Source organism: Anomaloglossus baeobatrachus, chromosome 2 (genome assembly GCF_048569485.1).
Source record: "Anomaloglossus baeobatrachus isolate aAnoBae1 chromosome 2, aAnoBae1.hap1, whole genome shotgun sequence".
NCBI lineage: Eukaryota > Metazoa > Chordata > Amphibia > Anura > Aromobatidae > Anomaloglossus > Anomaloglossus baeobatrachus.
In genome coordinates this window covers 190,294,850-190,314,318 of record NC_134354.1, presented here as the reverse complement: position 1 = coordinate 190,314,318, position 19,469 = coordinate 190,294,850, and the positions used below count along the sequence as shown (strand labels likewise).

Below are 19,469 nucleotides of genomic sequence, written 5' to 3'. Positions count from 1 at the left end.
CAGTGACTATGTAAGGGGAATACATGTAATAGCAGAAACTGCTGTGTGAATACTGACATGAAAAATTCAATAGCTATATGTAAGAATGAAATGTGAAAAATGGAACCTGCATTACTGCAATGAATATATGAATAAAGAGAAATTTAGCTACTGAATTGATCAATAAAAAAAAACAAAGAGAAAAATTGCATGAAAAATACCCTGACTATAAATAAATAAATTGCAAGTGCTTAATAACAGGGTACTTAGTGTATACATTTTTGCAAAAAGGTAAAAAGCTGTCTCACCTCGTCACGGTGTACCCATCTGAGACAGTCCCTAACCTACTGAAGTTAAAAACATTATCCATACCTGACTAGTGTCATGTCAAACTCCAATATGAATGGTGGCAAGTGGTCAGCTGTGTCCCAGATTAAATACACAGTGAAGTGAGACGCAATTAGTTGTTCAGTCTCAGTATTAGGAGGGCTGCGCCCCCAACTTGCAAAAAAGCAAGATAACATACAAAAAACACAAAAAACCTGAGCTGAAACAATGTTCAGTAAACATGCAACATTAAGCATGTGAATTGCAGCCTTAAGACTAGAAAAAAACCAAAGAGAAAAATTGCATGAAAAATACCCTGACTATAAATAAATAAATTGCAAGTGCTTAATAACAGGGTACTTAGTGTATACATTTTTGCAAAAAGGTAAAAAGCTGTCTCACCTCGTCACGGTGTACCCATCTAAGACAGTCCCTAACCTACTGCCAATCCACATCGTATATATAGCCTGGGTCTCAGCTTCCCATACACGGTAAGTTTTTTAACTGCATGAGAGGACACACACAAGCTAGGGACCCCAACGTAGAGAAATACTTTGGCGTAGTGTTGGGGCTCTATTGCATTGATCAATTCAGTAGCTAAATTTCTCTTTATTCATATATTCATGGCAGTAATGCAGATTCCATTTTTCACATTTTCACCCTTACATATAGCTATTGGATTTTTCATGTCAGTATTCACACAGCAGTTTCTGCTATTACATGTATTCCCCTTACATAGTCACTGGTGTGCATACCTTATCTCCCCATAGTGATGTTTTTTTAGGTTTTTGCACCCAGTTCAGACATAGAATGGAGTTCCAAACGTTATTTCTTATTTGTTAGTTGTTTTTCGTTTGGGAACCCTCCCCACACACCTATTGCCAATTCACATCGTATATATAGCCTGGGTCTCAGCTTCCCATACACGGTAAGTTTTTTAACTGCATGAGAGGACACACACAAGCTAGGGACCCCAACGTAGAGAAATACTTTGGCGTAGTGTTGGGGCTCTATTGCATTGATCAATTCAGTAGCTAAATTTCTCTTTATTCATATATTCATGGCAGTAATGCAGGTTCCATTTTTCACATTTCATTCTTACAAATAGCTATTGAATTTTTCATGTCAGTATTCACACAGCAGTTTCTGCTATTACATGTATTCCCCTTACATAGTCACTGGTGTGCATACCTTATCTCCCCATAGTGATGTTTTTTTAGGTTTTTGCACCCAGTTCAGACATAGAATGGAGTTCCAAACGTTATTTCTTATTTGACAACTCTTCCCTGACTGTTGATGGTGGAGGATTGTCATTTTGACTGTAGACAGCTGATCCTTTTGATGTCCCTTGAAATAAGCTGTCACCAGAGGCGTCTACACTTTTTTTCCCCCTCTACTCATATAGACCTCAAACGCGTGTTTGTATGTGGTTGGTAGAGGTAGCTGCTGGAGGAACAACCTCATTTGGCCAACAGCTATCTGATGGGTACAGTCATCTTTAGAAGAATTTAAAGGGGTTGTCTTGTGTTCTGAAGTGGAATGCCTCCCAAGCTCACCGATGCCATAATATGAGGCAGCTTTGCCTCTGCAGCACCAAATGAGCGTAATGGCACTGAAACTGCCCAGATCTGATGCTAAAAAATGAGCACCACGCAGTTACAGAGCTTATAAGTACTGTGCATGTTCGGCCACCATTGCTAGATTGTAAAGGTCACCGGTAACCTAGCAGCGAACAAAAAAAAACAACAAAACAATAATTATCAGTATTTGCTCAAGCACTATCCAATAATGTCCATGAATGAAGGTAGGAGTAACCCTTTAAGGTTGGGGCACACGAGCACTACTGGGAGTGCATCGCATGACACTCGGCTCCCGCTCTGCTGGAGTGTAAGCTGAGTGTCATGCCAGTATGGTGCGATTCTGCGATCACATCACAGCCGCAGAGGACAGGGCGGGCGCTGCAGAGGAGAGAGAGGGGCTAATCTCCCCCATCTCCTTTATTGTCAGCTGATGCATATATCGCACTGCACTTCCGTGTAATGTGAGTGTAGTGCGATGTTTCACTTGAACCCATGGATTGTATGGGTGCGAGTGAAAACGAATCGGGTTCCACCCGCAGCATGCTGCGAATGTTTTCTCTGTCCCATTAGGGCCCCATAGAGTAACATTGGTCTGAGTGGAATGTGATTTTTTTACTCGCCGTGTGTCCTTAGCCTAAATCAAAGTCTAGGATCAAAAAGGTGTTGGCTGAAATTTTCAATGTACTGTTTAAGCCATAATTATTTTACAATCTCAGAAGAATGGATTCTGGGAATGGTCTCCAGAACGAGGAAAATAGAGACAGTAGGACTGTATATACATATTATTTCTCCTACTGGTCATATATTACCATCCCAGCCACTAATTAACTGGCCTCATGAATTGTGGCCATAGCAGATAATTGGGACTATCAAATCTTCAGAAATGTTATGAAATGGTCAATTTTAAGAATTCTCTATTAAAGTTAATCATCTAATGTATCCTATTGTGCATCCACCTACCTTCCATGGTTGGTTCATGGTTAATTTTTTCCATCTTTTCTTGGAAACACGAGGGTACATCCTTTCTTAAGTCTTTAAGAGATTTGCCCATGTGTGTGAGCCATGTGTCTCCATGCTCATGCAAAAAAAGTGGATTGATGATAAAGAGGGCGCCATTCTCTGATGTCACCTGTATGGAACAGAACTGCTGTTCTTCTTTAGCGCTCTGTGTCAAATCCAGTTTCATGCTCTATATGTAAAATTCTTTATGTAACTCATACACGCTCTCCATATTCCTGAAATTAAGGCCAGAGAAGATAAGGTTTAGAATTCACTATCATATACTCACATCACATGCAGATAAATAAAGAGGAACATAGATAGCAATTTGTCATGCTTTATCATTTTGACAATGTCTATACTAGATCATAGGTCTTCATAGGTTACTAAGGGGGCCACTAAATATAAGACATTCAATCAAGAAGCACCGGTACCCCCGCACTTAATCAGGGTAATAGAGGTCAAAGCCAGGAACTAAATGTTAAGACTCCCTGATCAAGACATGCTCAATCCGAAGCTCAAAAGCATGAAGTGCAACAAGAAGCATTGAAAATATGGCACTCACTGATGTATAACAGCTCTTTAAGTTCTTCACGGAGCATTACAAACAAGCTAAAGGGTAGGTGCGGGACACGTGCGGACGACGGTCATTTTGCACAAAGGCTGCGTTTCTACAGGTCCTGCCTGGATCTGTAGAAGTGCAGCCTTTGCGCAAAATAGCCGTCGTCCACGTAGGTCCAGCACCTACCCTCCAGCTTGTTTTTAATGTGATGTGCAGAAATTAAAGTGCTGTTATACATCAGTGAGTGTCATATTTTCAATGCTCCTTGTTGGCCATTACATATAAACTATGAGATAGAGAGCTAGAGATAGATAATTTGTATTTTATTGCATGAAATAAGTATTTCATCACCTACCAACCAGCAAGAAGTCTGGCTCTCACAGACCTCTTCTTTTTTCTTTAAGAAGCACTCCTACTCTGCACTCATTACCTGTATTAATTGTAGCTGTTTGATTGTGTGGACAGCCGTCTTTTATACAGGTAACTGGTTAAATCACAATTTAACTTTTCCATCATAGCCAAGATCAAAGAGCTGTTTAAGCACACTAGGGACAAAATTGTAGACATGCACAAGCTAGGATGGGCTACAGGACAATAGGCAAGCAGCTTGGTGAGAAGGCAACAACTGTTGCCGCAATTATTATAAAATTGAAGAAACACAAGATGACTGTCAATCTTACTTGGTCTGTAGTTCCATGCAAGATCTCACCTCATGGGGTAAGGATGATTGTGAGAAAGGTCAGGAATCAGCCCAGAACCGCATTGGAGGACTTGGTCAATGACCTAAATAGAGCTGGGACCACAGTCTCAATGATTACCGTTAGTAACACACTATGTCATCATGGATTAAAATCCTGCAGGGCATGCAAGGTCCTCCTGATCATGCCAGCACATGTCCAGGCCCATTTGAATTTTGCCAGTGACCATCTGGATGAGCCAGAGGAGGCAAGTGGTAAAGTGAGATTTGCCAGTGACCATCTGGATGAGCCAGAGGAGCCAAGTGGTAAAATGAGACTAAAATAGAGCTCTTTGGTATCAACTTCACTCGCCGTGATTTGAAGAAGAAGAAGGACGAGTACAACCTTAAGAACACGTCCCAACCATGAAGCATGGAGGTGGAAACATCATACTTTAGGGGTGCTTTTCTGCAAAGGGGACAGGACGACTGCATCGTATTGAAGGGAGAATGGAAGCGGTCATGTATCACAAGATTTTGGTCAACAACCTACTTCCCTCAGTAAGATTATTAAAGATGGGTCATGCCTCAGTCTTCCAGCATAACAATGACTCGAAACACACAGCCAGGGCACGTAAGGAGTGGATCCATAAGAAGCATCTCAAGGTCTTGCCGTGTCCTAGCCAGTCTCCAGACCTGAATCCAATAGAAAATCTTTATGGGACCTGAAACTCAATGTTGCCCAAAGACAGCCTCTAAACCTGAAAGATCTGGAGAAGAGCTATATGGAGGAAGAGGCCAAAATATCTGCTGCAGTGTGTGCAAGCTTAGTCAATAACTACAGGAAACGTCTGACCTCTGTAATTGCAAACAAAGGTTTCTGTACAACATATTAAGTTGTCTTTTCCTATTGTATCAAATACTTATTTAATGCAATAAAATCCAAATTAATTATTTAAAAATCATACAATGTGATTTTCTGGATTTTTTTTATTCTGTCACAATTGAAGTGTACCTATCATAAAAATTCCAGACCGCTTAATACTTTGTAGGTAGGAAAACTTGCAAAATCGGCAGTGTATCAAATACTTATTTTACTCATGATAGATAGATAGATAGATAGATAGATAGATAGATAGGAGATTTTTGTTTGATTTGTCATATTTTAGGCTTGTATTTGGGCAAATAAAACAACTTCTTTACCACTAATATGATATTACCATCTATTCTAAACAATATTTATTACTTCTCCTTTCCCAGTTTAAGGAAGTATTAAATGATATACAGTATGTTGAGCAATGTCATATTATCTATCATTTAGTTGGAAAAAGAAACAACAATGAAAATTGCATCCACTTTGCAGGGAAATGGCAGCACAGCTCAATTCACAGCCAGTGGCCAGGAGTGAAGCAATGCAATAGAGATATTAAAGAACCTACAGTACTTAATAAGCAATGTCTGTCTGGGAATCTGTCACCAGCATAACGCAGGAGCAGAGACCCTGATTCCAGCGATGTGTCACTTCCTGGGCTGCTTACTGTAGTTTTGATAAAATCACCGATTTATCAGCAGTAGATTATCATTAGAGGACTACTTGGGCTGCTGGTAGGTAGTCCAGCATATTCATGAGCTCTGTATACCTGCTAGATCTGCAGCAAACAAAACACTCCTTTAAGAGCTTTTCATCCATTATTTTTTTTCTTCTTAAACATATAATTTTTACTAAAAATAATTTTTGCCATTGGACTTCATTAAAGTTTTAGACCTTTTGGCTTTTGCAGCCTCTATATATGATTGAACATATACAAAGGCGTTAACAGTCAAGTCTGTCAGTAAACAAACCGCAATTTTAATGAAACCCTATTCCAAAAAAAACACTTTTAGCAAAAAAATATATGCATTTAAGTAAAACAAAATACCCCTATAGGAGCTCAGGTTCTTTTAGATTTCTGCCAAGATACTGTACAATTATTAGCAGGTTCTTCCAGGAAATGTTTTTTTGGTTTTTTTTTACCAAACATTTTTCAAATACAGTCAGCAGATAAGGCAGCCTTTGTCTCGTGGGTCCGGAGCCGATGGTTTCATAGGTTCCAGTGTTTGCCTATTTGTTTTTCCTGGTACACTTCCATATAAAACATACTTGTGCAACCGCTTTCTGGTGGTAGTCTCAAAATTACTCTAATATTCGCAAACACCAGCTGTATACCCCAAGTTTGTAGAGCTCTCCAGTCTTTAGAGATCCTACATATCGTGTTATTGGCTAACGAGCTAGGTCGTCCTGGCCAAGTTAGCGGTTGTCTAAAATATTGTGAACCAGTAGTATGTAATAGTTTGGTGACATGTTTGGAATCCTTTTGCATGGTATCTGTTACAGTCTTTCTGAGGAAGTCCTTTAATCTGACCACAGAGACACCACACAATTTAACAACTTGCTTGTGAGATCATCAGGACTCAGAAGAAGAAGATTACTAATATGTCGTTGTGAACAACATTAATTCCTTCTCCTTTGAGATCTAGTTTAAGGAAGTACCAAAGTACATGATTAATAACAAATCTCATAATATACTCTATACGAGGGGTATACAATCCTCCGTCCCACAGACTGTATGGCGCCTTGACTGGCTGTTCATGCAACCCAAACAGATTTACAGGCATAGTGGGCTGCCCGTCCAACTTTTTTATCTGCCAGTCATTTAACTGTTGTGAAAACTGTGCACACGTGCATGCTGTATGCTGTACACTGTACGCACGCTCTACCGAATGAAGTCACATACAGAACACTGGGTTTAGTCAGTCACTGGCCCTGTGGCAGCATCAGGATGTTCTTTCTGGGCAGAGTTAGTGCGCTCTGTCCTCCTGTCCTGGTCCCACCATCACAGCTCTGTAGCTCCAAACCTTTTCATATCCAGAGTCTGGGAGAGTATATATACTGTAGTCTGAATTTCCTATTATGTATACAGAAGTGTCACTGTCTCATATCTAATGTTTATTCGACAGTCTAATGTATCCTAGTTAATGTGTATATGCCAGTCTCACGTCTCTTATGTGAAGTATATACAGCAGTATGGGTATCTTCTATGTAATTTTCATAAAGCAGTCTAGGTGTCTCCTATGTGATGTGTATACAGCAGTCTCTGTCTCTTATGTGGTTTTACCGTAATTTATATATATATATATATATATATACATATATATATATATATATATATACACACACACACACACTATAATATAATTACTATATATATTACTATATATATATATATATATATATATATATATATATATATATATATATATATATATATATATATATAGTAATCTCCATACTTCCAATGTGATGTATAGCCAGCAATCTTGGTGTCTTCTATGTGATGTATGTAGAGCATTATCAGTGTAACCTATTTGATGCACTGTATATAGAGCATTCTCAATGTCTCCTATGTGATGTACATACAGCAGTTTCAGTGTGGTGTACCAAAACCTCAGTATTGATGTGTTTATTATTTTATATGTATACAAACCTATGGCGAAAATAGTAACAGTGGACAATTAGTTTAGAGGTTATCTCCCATTTTTAAGTAATCATGGATTGGGGAAAAGGACAACATACAACCAGTACCTATATTTATGTTGCCCGCTTTTCTTTTACAAAAAAAAAAAAATATATAAAAATACCATTAATGACATTTTGTTACTTAAGCCTGCTTTACACCTTACAATTAGGTGTGCAATCGCGTATGCGATGTGACACGCCCAGGTTGCATACGGGATCTTATCAGATTGCACGTTGGTCATTCATTTGCTGTCACACGTGCGTTAGTAGTCTATGTTAAATTGATCAATTTTGTGTGCGATCCTTTAGATCATGTGTTCTGTGACGTATAAATTGGGCACCTCTTTTTTTTTTGTATTTATTGACTTGACAAGCGTGTGTAATGTGTAGGGATGCGTTTTTACTATGTCATCTGCCATTCAGCTCTGCTACATGGCCGCTAACAGCAGACACAGACAGCCATGTAGCAGAGCTGAATGGCAGATGACAGCAGACACAGACAGCCGCACTGTCAGAATGAACTCGGGTGAACCTCACCCGACTTCATTGTCATGCTGCGGCTCTGTCTGTGTCGCGTCCTGATTAGCGGTCACCTGTGAAGGACTGACCGGTGACCGCTAAACTCCTGAGTAAGTGAATTGAGCAGCCCTCTCTCATACTCACGCCGATCCCCGGCGCGGCGCTGCACGGCTTTCTCACTGCTCCGGCGGCTTTTACTGTTTTGAAAAAGCCGGCCGCCCATTAAACAATCTCGTATTCCCTGCTTACCCCGCCCACCGGCGCCTATGATTGGTTACAGTGAGACACGCCCCCCACGCTGAGTGACAGGTGTCACACTGCACCCAATGACAGCAGCCGGTGGGCGTGTCTATACTGTGTAGTGAAATAAATAATTAAATCATTAAAAAAAACGGCGTGCGGTCCCCCCTAATTTTAAAACCAGCCAGATAAAGCCATACGGCTGAAGGCTGGTATTCTCAGGATGGGGAGCTCCACGTTATGGGGAGCCCCCCAGCCTAACAATATCAGCCAACAGCCGCCCAGAATTGCCGCATACATTATATGCGACAGTTCTGGGACTGTACCCGGCTCTCCCGATTTGCCCTGGTGCGTTGGCAAATCGGGGTAATAAGGAGTTAATGGCAGCCCATAGCTGCCAATAAGTCCTAGATTAAACATGTCAGGCGTCTATGAGACACCTTCCATGATTAATCTGTAAATTACAGTAAATAAACACACACACCCGAAAAAATCCTTTATTAGGAATAAAAAACACAAACATATACCCTGGTTAACCACTTTAATCAGCCCCAAAAAGCACTCCATGTCCGGCGGAAGCCAGGATGCTCCAGCGTCGCATCCAGCGCTGCTGCATGGAGGTGACCGGAGCTGCAGCAGACACACAGATCGCGCTACTCACCGCCGCTGCTCTCACCTCCACGCAGCAACTGAGGTGAGTAGCGCGATCAGCTGAGCTGTCACTGAGGTTACCCGCGGCCACCGCTGCATCCACCGCTGGATCCAGTGACAGCGGGTAACCTCAGTGACAGCTCAGCTGATCGCGCGGCTGTCTTCAGTTGCTGTGTGGAGGTGACAGGAGCGGCAGTGTCTTCTGCAGCTCCGGTCACCTCCATGCAGCAGCGCTGGATGCGACGCTGGAGCATCCTGGATTACGCCGGACATGGAGGGCTTTTTGGGGCTGATTAAAGTGGTTAACCAGGGTATATGTTTGTGTTTTTTATTTCTAATAAATGATTTTTTCGGGTGTGTGTGTTTATTTACTGTAATTTACAGATTAATCATGGAAGGTGTCTCATAGACGCTTAACATGATTAATCTAGGACTTATTGGCAGCTATGGGCTGCCAATAACTCCTTATTACCCCGATTTGCCAACGCACCAGGGCAAATCGGGAAGAGCCGGGTACAGTCCCAGAACTGTCGCATATAATGTATGCGGCAATTCTGGGCGGCTGTTGGCTGATATTGTTAGGCTGGGGGGCTCCCCATAACGTGGAGCTCCCCATCCTGAGAATACCAGCCTTCAGTCGTATGGCTTTATCTGGCTGGTTTTAAAATTAGGGGGGAACCGCACGCCGTTTTTTTTAATTATTTAATTATTTATTTCACTACACAGTATAGACACGCCCACCGGCTGCTGTGATTGGGTGCAGTCTGACACCTGTCACTCAGCGTGGGGGGCGTGTCTCACTGTAACCAATCATAGGCGCCGGTGGGCGGGGTAAGCAGGTAATACGAGATTGTTTAATGGGCGGCCGGCTTTTTCAAAACAGTAAAAGCCGCCGGAGCAGTGTGAACGCCGTGCAGCGCCGCGCCGGAGATCGGGGATCGGTGAGTATGAGAGAGGGGGTAAGGGGTAAGGGATAGACTGACATGGACAGAGAGAGGGACAGAGATAGTGACCGACTGACAGAGATTAGTGCATGACAGACATTGTGAGGCGCTTCAGAACGCAGCTTTTCATCTGCACTCTGAAGCGGACCTTTTTTAAGCTGCGGTGCAGAGCGCACACCTGCGCACATAGCCTCAGACATCAAAATCGTATGAGGGATGTCACACGTTTCAATTGACTAGGTTCGTGCAACAAAACGTCCAATGTATGAGGAATAAACGACGTGTATGCGATCACCGTATTTGCGTTCAATCTTGATCGCACGTAGGTGTCACACGCAAATACGTCACGAACGATGCAGGATGTGCGTCACTTACAACTTGACCCCGACGACGGATTGAAAGATTTATTGAAGTGTGTAAAGCAGGCATTAGGTATGAGCATTTTCTAGATGAGAAACGTGGAACCTGCTTCGTGATTGTGAAAAACTTGCTGAATTGGCGATTTCATAATTAGAGCTATTATGTGAAGAATTTTTAGCTTCTCTGTAGTGTCGAATATCACAAAAATTTTGCATGGCCCCTTTTTATCCTCATCAGCGTTCATTAGTGTTTGTGTATTTAAAAAGTGTCCCAAGACAGGTCTTATGATTCAGCCCGGAGATGGCAAAGGGATAAAGAGCACCCCTGATCTTAGAACACATTTCAGTGTATTACGTTTTTGGCTGAATCAGGTTGATAATGAAAAGTTATTTCCTTTTTATCCCTGATCATCTGTTTTCAGATATCCTTTCAGACAATAATATTGTGCAACACCTATTTAAAGGGAATCTGTCATCAGGATTTCACCATACAAATTATTTATATGCACATATAGCTCTTTCAAAGACAAGTACAGCAATATCTTTACATGCCCAGGCCATTATGGAAAAATCAACATTTAAATTTATATTCAAATGGACATGGTAGATCTGAGGTCTCTGTCACTCCAGCTCTATTCCTCCACCTGATTGACTGACCACCTCTATATTGTGTGACTTCAGGCCAAGAAGCCGTCAGTTAAGCAGGAGAAGGGGGCTCTGGGAGGGAATAAAGCTGAAATGACAAAAGCTTCAGATCTACCATAGCTCTTTAGCCTCATTTGCATATCAAGTCCATCGCTGATTTCTCAGTAATGGAGGACCGGACTAGCCATGTAAAGGTATTACTGGACTTGTCTTTGAGCTACATAAACCTATACATAGTGTAAGGAAGGGGGGTAAAATCTTACTGACAGATTCCCTATAAGGGGGTTGCTAATTTTTTTTAATATTTGAAAGCCAACAAATATATGCTTGGTCCTCTGTCATTCAACAGTATGTTGCTAGTGCTAATGTGCCTTTCATTGTAGACAGCAAAGGAAAAGGGTTTCTCTACATTAAGACTTCAGTCTGATCTAAAGACTGTGAAATATGGGGGGGGGATTAAAAAATGAGGTAATGTAGTGACTGTTCCTATCTTAATTCTATCAAAATCTATCAAAACGGGTGTAAGCCGCGCTAAAACCACAGACTCCAGAAGATTTAAATAAATCCCTTTATTTACACAAGTCTACGCATTTCAGAGATATAACCATCTCCTTCTTCAAGACAAAAGAAAGAAGGAATTTTTTTTTGTCCTGAAGGAGATGGATATATCTCTGAAACGCGTAAACTTGTGGAAATAAAAGGGATTTATTTAAATCTTTCGGATTCTGTGGTTTTAGCGCGGATTACACCCGTTTTTCCTCTCCTCGCTTATGATACTATTAACCTTCGGGGCCGCTGCTGACCACCACCGTTACTTGTGCAGAAAGGAGTTGGGACTGGCACAACCCTATCAGGTGAGTGCGTTTTTAGCACTAGACCTAATCCCCCATACCGGGTAAGACCCTATTTGCGCTTTTTTCCCCACAGTCACATCCTATCTTAATTCTAGCTTACTTTCGGAATTTAGTGCTAAGAGAAAAAAAGCTTACATGTCGTAACCAAGTCCAATGTCACAAGTAATATTTCAAAAGAAAGTTTTTATTTCTTCAGAAATGTGATGTCTTACGGTTTAACTTAAAAAGGTTACGTACATTTATTTATTTATTTTTTTTTAACTACTACACGTAAACATCACATGACAGATTACATATAGATGCTTTCCGGACTATACACTGATCTTACAGATTGAGTGGAGGGGATAAACTATGGTCTTACATATTGATCCAGGTAAAGGTGAAGAAAAAAAAAAAAACAACCTAAAAACAATAAAGCAAAATCTTTCTGACCCTATAATTCTGGACATGTTCATGGAGGTTTTTTTATTATTTGACAGTTTATTATTAATATTTTTTATTCATTATTTCAAGCCTGTCTTAAAGGCATCAATGGTTTCTAAAAAAGTCAGAAAGTTCTTTGCTTTTCCAACTTGCAGAAGTGCCATTTCTGATGTGCCATTCTGATGCCCACATGAAAATTAACCCCTTTATTCCAACTGTTAGTGGGGTTGGGATAAAAGGATGCCCATCCCCTAGAATTGTCTTATTTTTCCAATTACACATCTGAGGATAATTTCAAGGGTATATATCAATTTTCAGCTAAGTTCACATTGATGTTTGCACGTCCCATTTGACTGTCCATTTTAAAGGACCCATTTCTTTATTATAGTGTCCGTCTAGGTTCTTTTTTGTGTCCGTTTTTAGAATGGAAGAAGTATTTCTCCACACACTTTTTCTCCTCTAAATACTATACCCAACACCAGACAGAACAGTTGAACTCTGATTGTTTAAATATTGGGAAAAACAGAATGTGTGAATGTAAATGTGAATGTAGCCTTACACTTGAGAGTGGGCTTACTTTGCTTCATCCCTGTCGGTTGTGGTGTGTCTGAATGTGTATAGAGCTTTTACCAGCCATTGGTGAAAAGTGAAAGTCAAAAGCATTTTTAGCTTGTAAAATAATGTTATGCCTTTTGTGCTAATACTAAGCAGACTTGATCTGTAATATTGTACTTATGAAAATTGTCAGCACTCGATGTTAACAAAATAAGTGCTGTTTTTATTGAAACTTCTACATAATGCACTGGGTAAAGACCACACCCATTGGCCAACATTGTTTCGCATGAACATGCGCTCTCTCAAGGCCCCACAATATGCCGATGATAATCATGATTACAGGTCCGCTGTGAGAACGTGCCGCTCAGGTTGAGATTTCCAAAAATCAAGATGATATCAATAGAGAGCATCTAAGTATGAATTGCCTCCTTTTCCCTAATAGTGCCATCCCTTTTGGTTTTCTGGAATGGAACATACATTACTGATATGTTGCGCAACTATATATCTACAAAGCCAGTTTCAATATTAGAAAATATTCATTGTGATGAACAGGGGACCTCAGGACATGTATGGAATATGGGGGCCTCAGGACATCTATGCAATATGGGGGCCTCAGGACATCTATGCAATATGGGGACCTCAGGACATCTATGCAATATGGGGACCTCAGGACATCTATGCAATATGGGGACCTCAGGACATCTATGCAATATGGGGCCCTCAGGACATCTATGCAATATGGGGCCCTCAGGACATCTATGCACTATGGGGACCTCAGGACATCTAGGTAATATGGGGACCTCAGGACATCCATGTAATATGAGGACCTCAAGACATCCATGTAATATGAGGACCTCAGGACATCTATGTAATATGGGGACCTCAGGACATCTATGTAATATGGGGACCTCAGGACATCTATGTAATATGGCAGCTTACATTTGTTGCTTGTAATATACTTTTGTGTCGTTATTACATTGCTCACCATGCCAGGCAGGTTAGAAGGCAGCAAACTAGGCAACTGCCAAGAGCTTTTACTTCTTTAGGGTCGTCTGTAGTTGGGAACTCCAGGAACAACTATACAGTAGGGTATGGTGGTAATGTTTAGAAACTGAATTTCCACATTTATGCCATAATTATTTATCCACATTTTGTTCTTACGCTATAGAATAGTAATATGTGAGCTTGATATGGTTGTACTATACTAATATTATATTGGCAAAACTTGTGCTAAGATTATTCGAAAACTGGTCTAAAACTTTTCTGTTGCCAAAACTGATCCTTCAGCCATGAAACAGTTGATGGCAGATGTTACTTTTTACCAGGGACCTTATAGGGTGTCTGCCGGCACAAACACCTGTTTGATCCAAGCACAGGCACAAGGACCACCCTAGGGGTGAACAAATAGTCCAATGCACCTAACTACTCAAACAAAAACACTTTTAAAACACAACACAGTAAAAGAAAGCTGTAAATAAAACAAAACCTAGCCCTCATCCATGATATCTAGGCATACCTAACAAGAATAGTATTGCTGGCAGTTACCTACTTCAGGACTGGCTCCACAACACCACATTTTGTTCTCAATGGTTGCTCGGACTTGCTCCAGGTCATGGTCTAAGGCCACGCGTGCCGTCAGCCCTGAGCGCTCATCGCTTGCATATACCAAAGGGTCACTGGGTAATGTGACAAGTTTCCATACTCTGCTTCCAGCAGTCCCTCCTATATAGAAGCATGTATGCAGATAGAGCAGAGAGTTTCCAAGAGGGAGCAGTGAAGAAAGTGTTAATAAGTCCTGCCTGAAGCTACATACCTAATGCAGACAGATGACTAGGAGGAGGTGACACCAATGCCTCATTTCTCACTCTGATCCTACTCAACGTTAACTGTTTACCAAGAGTCGGCAGGACTGAGGGATAAGGTACAATGTGACTCATGTCTCAATCATGGCAGGGGCCAACTTCCCTTCTTATTTGTTTTTCTGGACAACCTATCAAAAGATCATGGACAAACAATATTTTTTATGAACACATTGGAAAACCATAATAAATCATGGATTACAAGTGATCCATGTCCACAGCCCAGAATTCTGATAGGAGACATCACCTGCATTCACTGTCAACTGATGAGAATTACAGTTAGAATATTTTGTATAAGTTTCTTCAGCTTCAAAAAAAAAAAAAAAATCACAGACCCTTTAATTTTTTTTATGGACAGGGCAAAAAAGTGCCCTATTGTTGATAAGGAGGACTATCTATAGTCCAGATCAAATACTTAACCTTGAGCAGTAGGGGATTGTGGGAAATGACCGATGAAGTGCATTATTTCACCTTACATAAGCCTGTTCAGATACATACACAAGACAGAGATCTAAGATGGCCACCGCTTCCTGTTCTCCACACTCTGCCGTGGTATGCAGGGAATACAAGGAATGTCCAGATGAGAGAAGAGGACCAATTCATTGAGCAATCCATGGACCAACCCACTTACCGACCCATGGACCGACCCATGAACCAACTCACCACCGATGGACATATCTGAGCTGTAGAGCTAATCACGCCCCCTTTTTCTTGTCTATATAAATTGGTTTTCTGTTAAAATAAAGGCTGTTGAAGCTGCGCCATTCTCTGATCAAGGAGAGGCTACATCTGACTCTGTCTGATGTCATTATTTCATGCATGCCCTTGATCAATACCAATTGGGTCAGGAGCAGGTGTGGAGCCCCGCAAACGCTGTGTCGGTGCATTACCTTCAGGGACTCCACGTAGATGGATCTGTCTGGTCACAGGTAGGAAACCTTCTTTATAGTTTGTCGTGACGCCACTCTCAGATTTGCGGTCAGTGGGGGACCGCCACTGCAGGTTAAGGGATGCCTGGGGCTGATGATGGGTGCAGCCAGTTGTAGTAGCCTCCTGAGAGTGAGGCAAGCCCCAGGGCCCTGTGTAGATGCGTAGAACTACAAGGCGCAGAATGACTCAACACAGGCAGGATGTCTTTCAGGGTTATTACTCACAGTTGATGGCAGGGTGAGTGACCCGGGCGTAGCTGGGATGAACCAAGTGGGAACCAGGTGTCCTTCAGGCTGACTTGTGAGGGTGACTACTAACTCGCCTTCCTTAGCCCTTGGTGGTTTGGGGTAACCCCGACTTTGAGTCCCTATGGGGGTCACCCAGGGAAGATGCTGCAGCCTCTCTCCCCTTCGTTTGCTGTTTGCTTGTCGCCTGGACCAGGCCACTCCAGCTGCTTGCCTCCTGTGACCTATGGGCCCTAACTGTGGCTACGTGGCTGCGGCTTTTGTGGTGTTGTGGCGTGGGCTTTGAGAGCCCCACACCGGCAGGTTTAGCAAAAGAAAGCTGGATCTATCTCCGCTTCGGGATCTGCCGCCCGTTTGGGCCTGGTACTCTCTAGCAGTCTCCTTACTTCCCACTCCGTTGCTCTCTCTCTAGCTGAAGATGGATTTCGGGTAGCACTCCTAGTTGACCGTTCTCCCCCGTCGGTAGCCACTGCGCGGACGCTGTCAGACTACAGCAGCCCACGGGATCTGCTCCTCACTCGAGCTCCCTGGACTCTGCACTGAACCGGCTCACATCTGGGACCTTCACTGCTGCTCCTGTCTGAGCTTCACTTTCCTGCTCCTCACTCCTCCACACTCTGCTGCAGACTCTAGACTGTTTACTCCTCCTTCTCTTTTCCCTTTTGTGCCTGCCTACGCCACCTAGCAACCAGACTCTCTTACCACACCCCTTGAGAGGAGATGGAGGCTTTTGGCCCCCTCCACTATTCCAGTGAAGGTGAAGGCTTTTCCCCCTCCTGGGATCCCCAGGGGTCCTCTCATGGGTCCATGTGTGAGACCTGATCACTATGCGCCTGTGTTCCACACCCCGGTCAGCCTTCTGGATTACCTGTATTGTACTGTCCCCAGCATGGGTGCAGTACTCAGTGGTGCCTGACCAGGTCAGGGGCGCCACATTCCCCCTTAGTTATCACCAGCACGTCCTCGGGCTGCAAGACAACATTTTAAAATGCATAAAACATTAAAACATGTAAAACATTTTTTTAAAAGCACCAGGTACCATACATCACCACCCTCCACCCACAAGTCCGTTAACCCACCCAAAACCCTTTCACGTTGGCCGCGACTTCAGCCACTTCTGGCAGGATGTAGAGGCGGCTTTCATGGGCTGGTGGTCTTCAGGGTATACCTGGCCTGGTGGATCCGCGCCTTCAGCCGCTTCTGGCAGGATGTAGAGGCGGCCTCCACAGTTGGTGCTGACCAGGTACCCTCTTTGTGGTGGAGAGCCAGGCCCCATAAACAGGCATGCTCTCTGGTCGCAGGCGAGCCAAGGCCCTATATACGGACGGGCTCCTCCTGGTTGCAGACGAGCCAAGCCCCTAAACAGGCTGACTCTGGTGGTGGTGGTGCCCTTTTGGTGTAACTATTTACACTGCGAGAGTTTGTGGCTATAGCCAGTTCATAGCCTTAAGGTTTATTTCTCACACAAGTTTATGTGGGCACATACTTGAACTTTAAAACGTTGCAAAACAAACTTTCCAAACTGGTCAAAACTTGCTGTACTTTACTTGAACTTATGCCGACTCCTCTTCACCAGGGCTTGGGCCTGTAGGGCTGCGGCACCTGTTGCTTTCTTGACCTTTTTCCTCATCTGTAGTTGTCTCGTCAGTAGGTCCTTTGTCTTTTCTTTCTTCTTCTTTGGGACATGGCACTACATCTAGCGCATACCACCCTCTTTCTCCTTGGTGCATGGTGAACTGTACGGAGTCTCCCATCTTTAAGTTTCTGCCAGGGTGTCCTCTGGGCAGATTAGCTCTCACATCTCTTCTATTGACGAAGATACCTTCTTTGATACCAGGTGCAACAATGAACCCGTATCCTGACTTTAGGCTGAAGTCCTCCACTACTCCTCTGCAAAGGGGTCCTCGGACCTGTGCTTTGGCTCTTCTCAGGAACCTTTTTTCTTGTAGGTCTCTGGCCGTGATGTCATCTCTCTGCTCTGGGGATGGCGGTGCAGGGGAAAACTGAGTTCTGCTGCGGCGCTGTGTCTTGCGGGCTGGATTCTGCGAAGTGCAGCTTACAAGCTCCCAGGTGGGGCGGTTGGGCAGGTCTTCTTCAGCAGGAGGTGTCAGGTCTTCCTCGTCCCAGCGGGAATATGGCAGCATCTCCGGCTCTGGGACTAGCACTGCTGCTGGCTCCGGGGGCAACTCCTCAACTTCTTGCCCTCCTCTCCCCCTTAGTTCTTCGCTGCACTCTGGTCGTGGCAGCGCTAGGGATGAGTGTTCCTCAGCTGGCCCAGGCGGTGGACTCTTCGGCGTGGTTGCCGCAGGGGTTGCCTTAGGGGTGTGCGGAGGGAGCATGTACTGGTCCACCATCTCCTGTGGAAACTTGGCCTCCATGTCAGCCTTCAGCTGCCAGTACGCGGGGTCTTCACCTATCAGGGATTTCCTTGCAGGGACCTCCTTAGACTGGGGAGCGGTGTCTGCTCTGGCCTTGCAGGCCGGGGTAAATGGTGATGCAATCTCTTGGCGGGCCGCGCCCTGTATGGCGGCGGCCTGGTCTTGGCAGGCCAAGCCCTGTATGGCGGTGGCCTGGTCTTGGCGGGCCGAGCCTGGCGTGGCGGCGGCCTGGATCTGCGTCGCTGTTGCGGCCAGTTCTTGGCGGGCCGGACTGGGCATTGCAGCCGCGGTCTGAATTGGCGTCACATCCTCGATGGGGTCCGTGCAGGTGGAGCTGGGCATCGCTGCAGTGATCGGGGCTTGACGGGCCGCACCTGGCGGGGCTGCGGCCTGGTTCAGCATCTCACTTGCGGCTCGGACGAGCGTCGCTGCTGCGGTGGGGTCTTGGCGGACTGGGCTCAGCAGGGTGGCAGCCTGGGTCAGCGTCACACCTGCGGCACGGATGAGTATCGCCGTGGCAGTCGGACCTTTGCGGGCCAGGCGGGGTGTCGCTGCGGCGGCCTGGATTTGACGGGCCGCACCTAGCGTGGCTGCGGCCTCGCTCAGCGTCGCCGCGCCAGGCGCCTCTTCTGGGACCGCGGTCGTAGCAGCAGGGGTCGGAGCACTTGCGCTGGCCGGGGCAACTCTGGACTCACCCATCGGTGGCACCATCGGGATCTGAGTCGTCGCCGCTCGATCTGGCAGGCGTCGCGCGGCTCCCTCCTCGTAGGTCCGAACCGCCGCAGCCATCTCCAGAAGCTCCGTGCGTCCCTCACTGAGCTGTCGCATAATCCTGGCCTCCAGCTGATCGCAGAAGATAGCAAGCTCCCGGCACCACCAGGCAGCAGAGCCTGGTTCTGGGTATCCACGTCCGGACTCCATTTCTTCTCTCTGCAGCAGCAGGCTTGTGGCTCTCTGTCCTTCCCGCCGTCTCCGGACGCTTCCGCTCTCTTCACAAGCGAGGTCAGAACTCTGCAGGGGATCTCTGGGTAGCCACACCTCTTCGTGGGCGGTAACTTCTTCCAGCGCGGGCTGCTGTTGTTTTTCAGCGCGCTTTTCATGGTGGCAATATGGCGGCGCTTCCAATTTTTCAAGCGGACCGCCCAGGCACATGGTCACCTGTCTCAACAGGTCTAGTCCTTATCCTGT

The 19,469-nt window shown here is 44.4% G+C and overlaps 1 protein-coding gene across 3 annotated transcripts in view; it reads right to left on the bottom strand.

The window, feature by feature from the left end:
* The window catches only part of LOC142291206 (ras and Rab interactor 3-like), a 63,732-nt gene that overhangs the window by 31,268 nt on the left and 12,995 nt on the right, over positions 1-19,469 (bottom strand). For all 3 annotated transcript variants that reach the window (XM_075335561.1, XM_075335559.1, XM_075335560.1), the window contains exon 2: positions 2,847-3,121. In XM_075335561.1, the coding sequence (XP_075191676.1) occupies positions 2,847-3,072 (226 nt within the window). In that variant the 5' untranslated portion in view covers positions 3,073-3,121. The remainder of the gene's footprint in view (positions 1-2,846; positions 3,122-19,469) is intronic.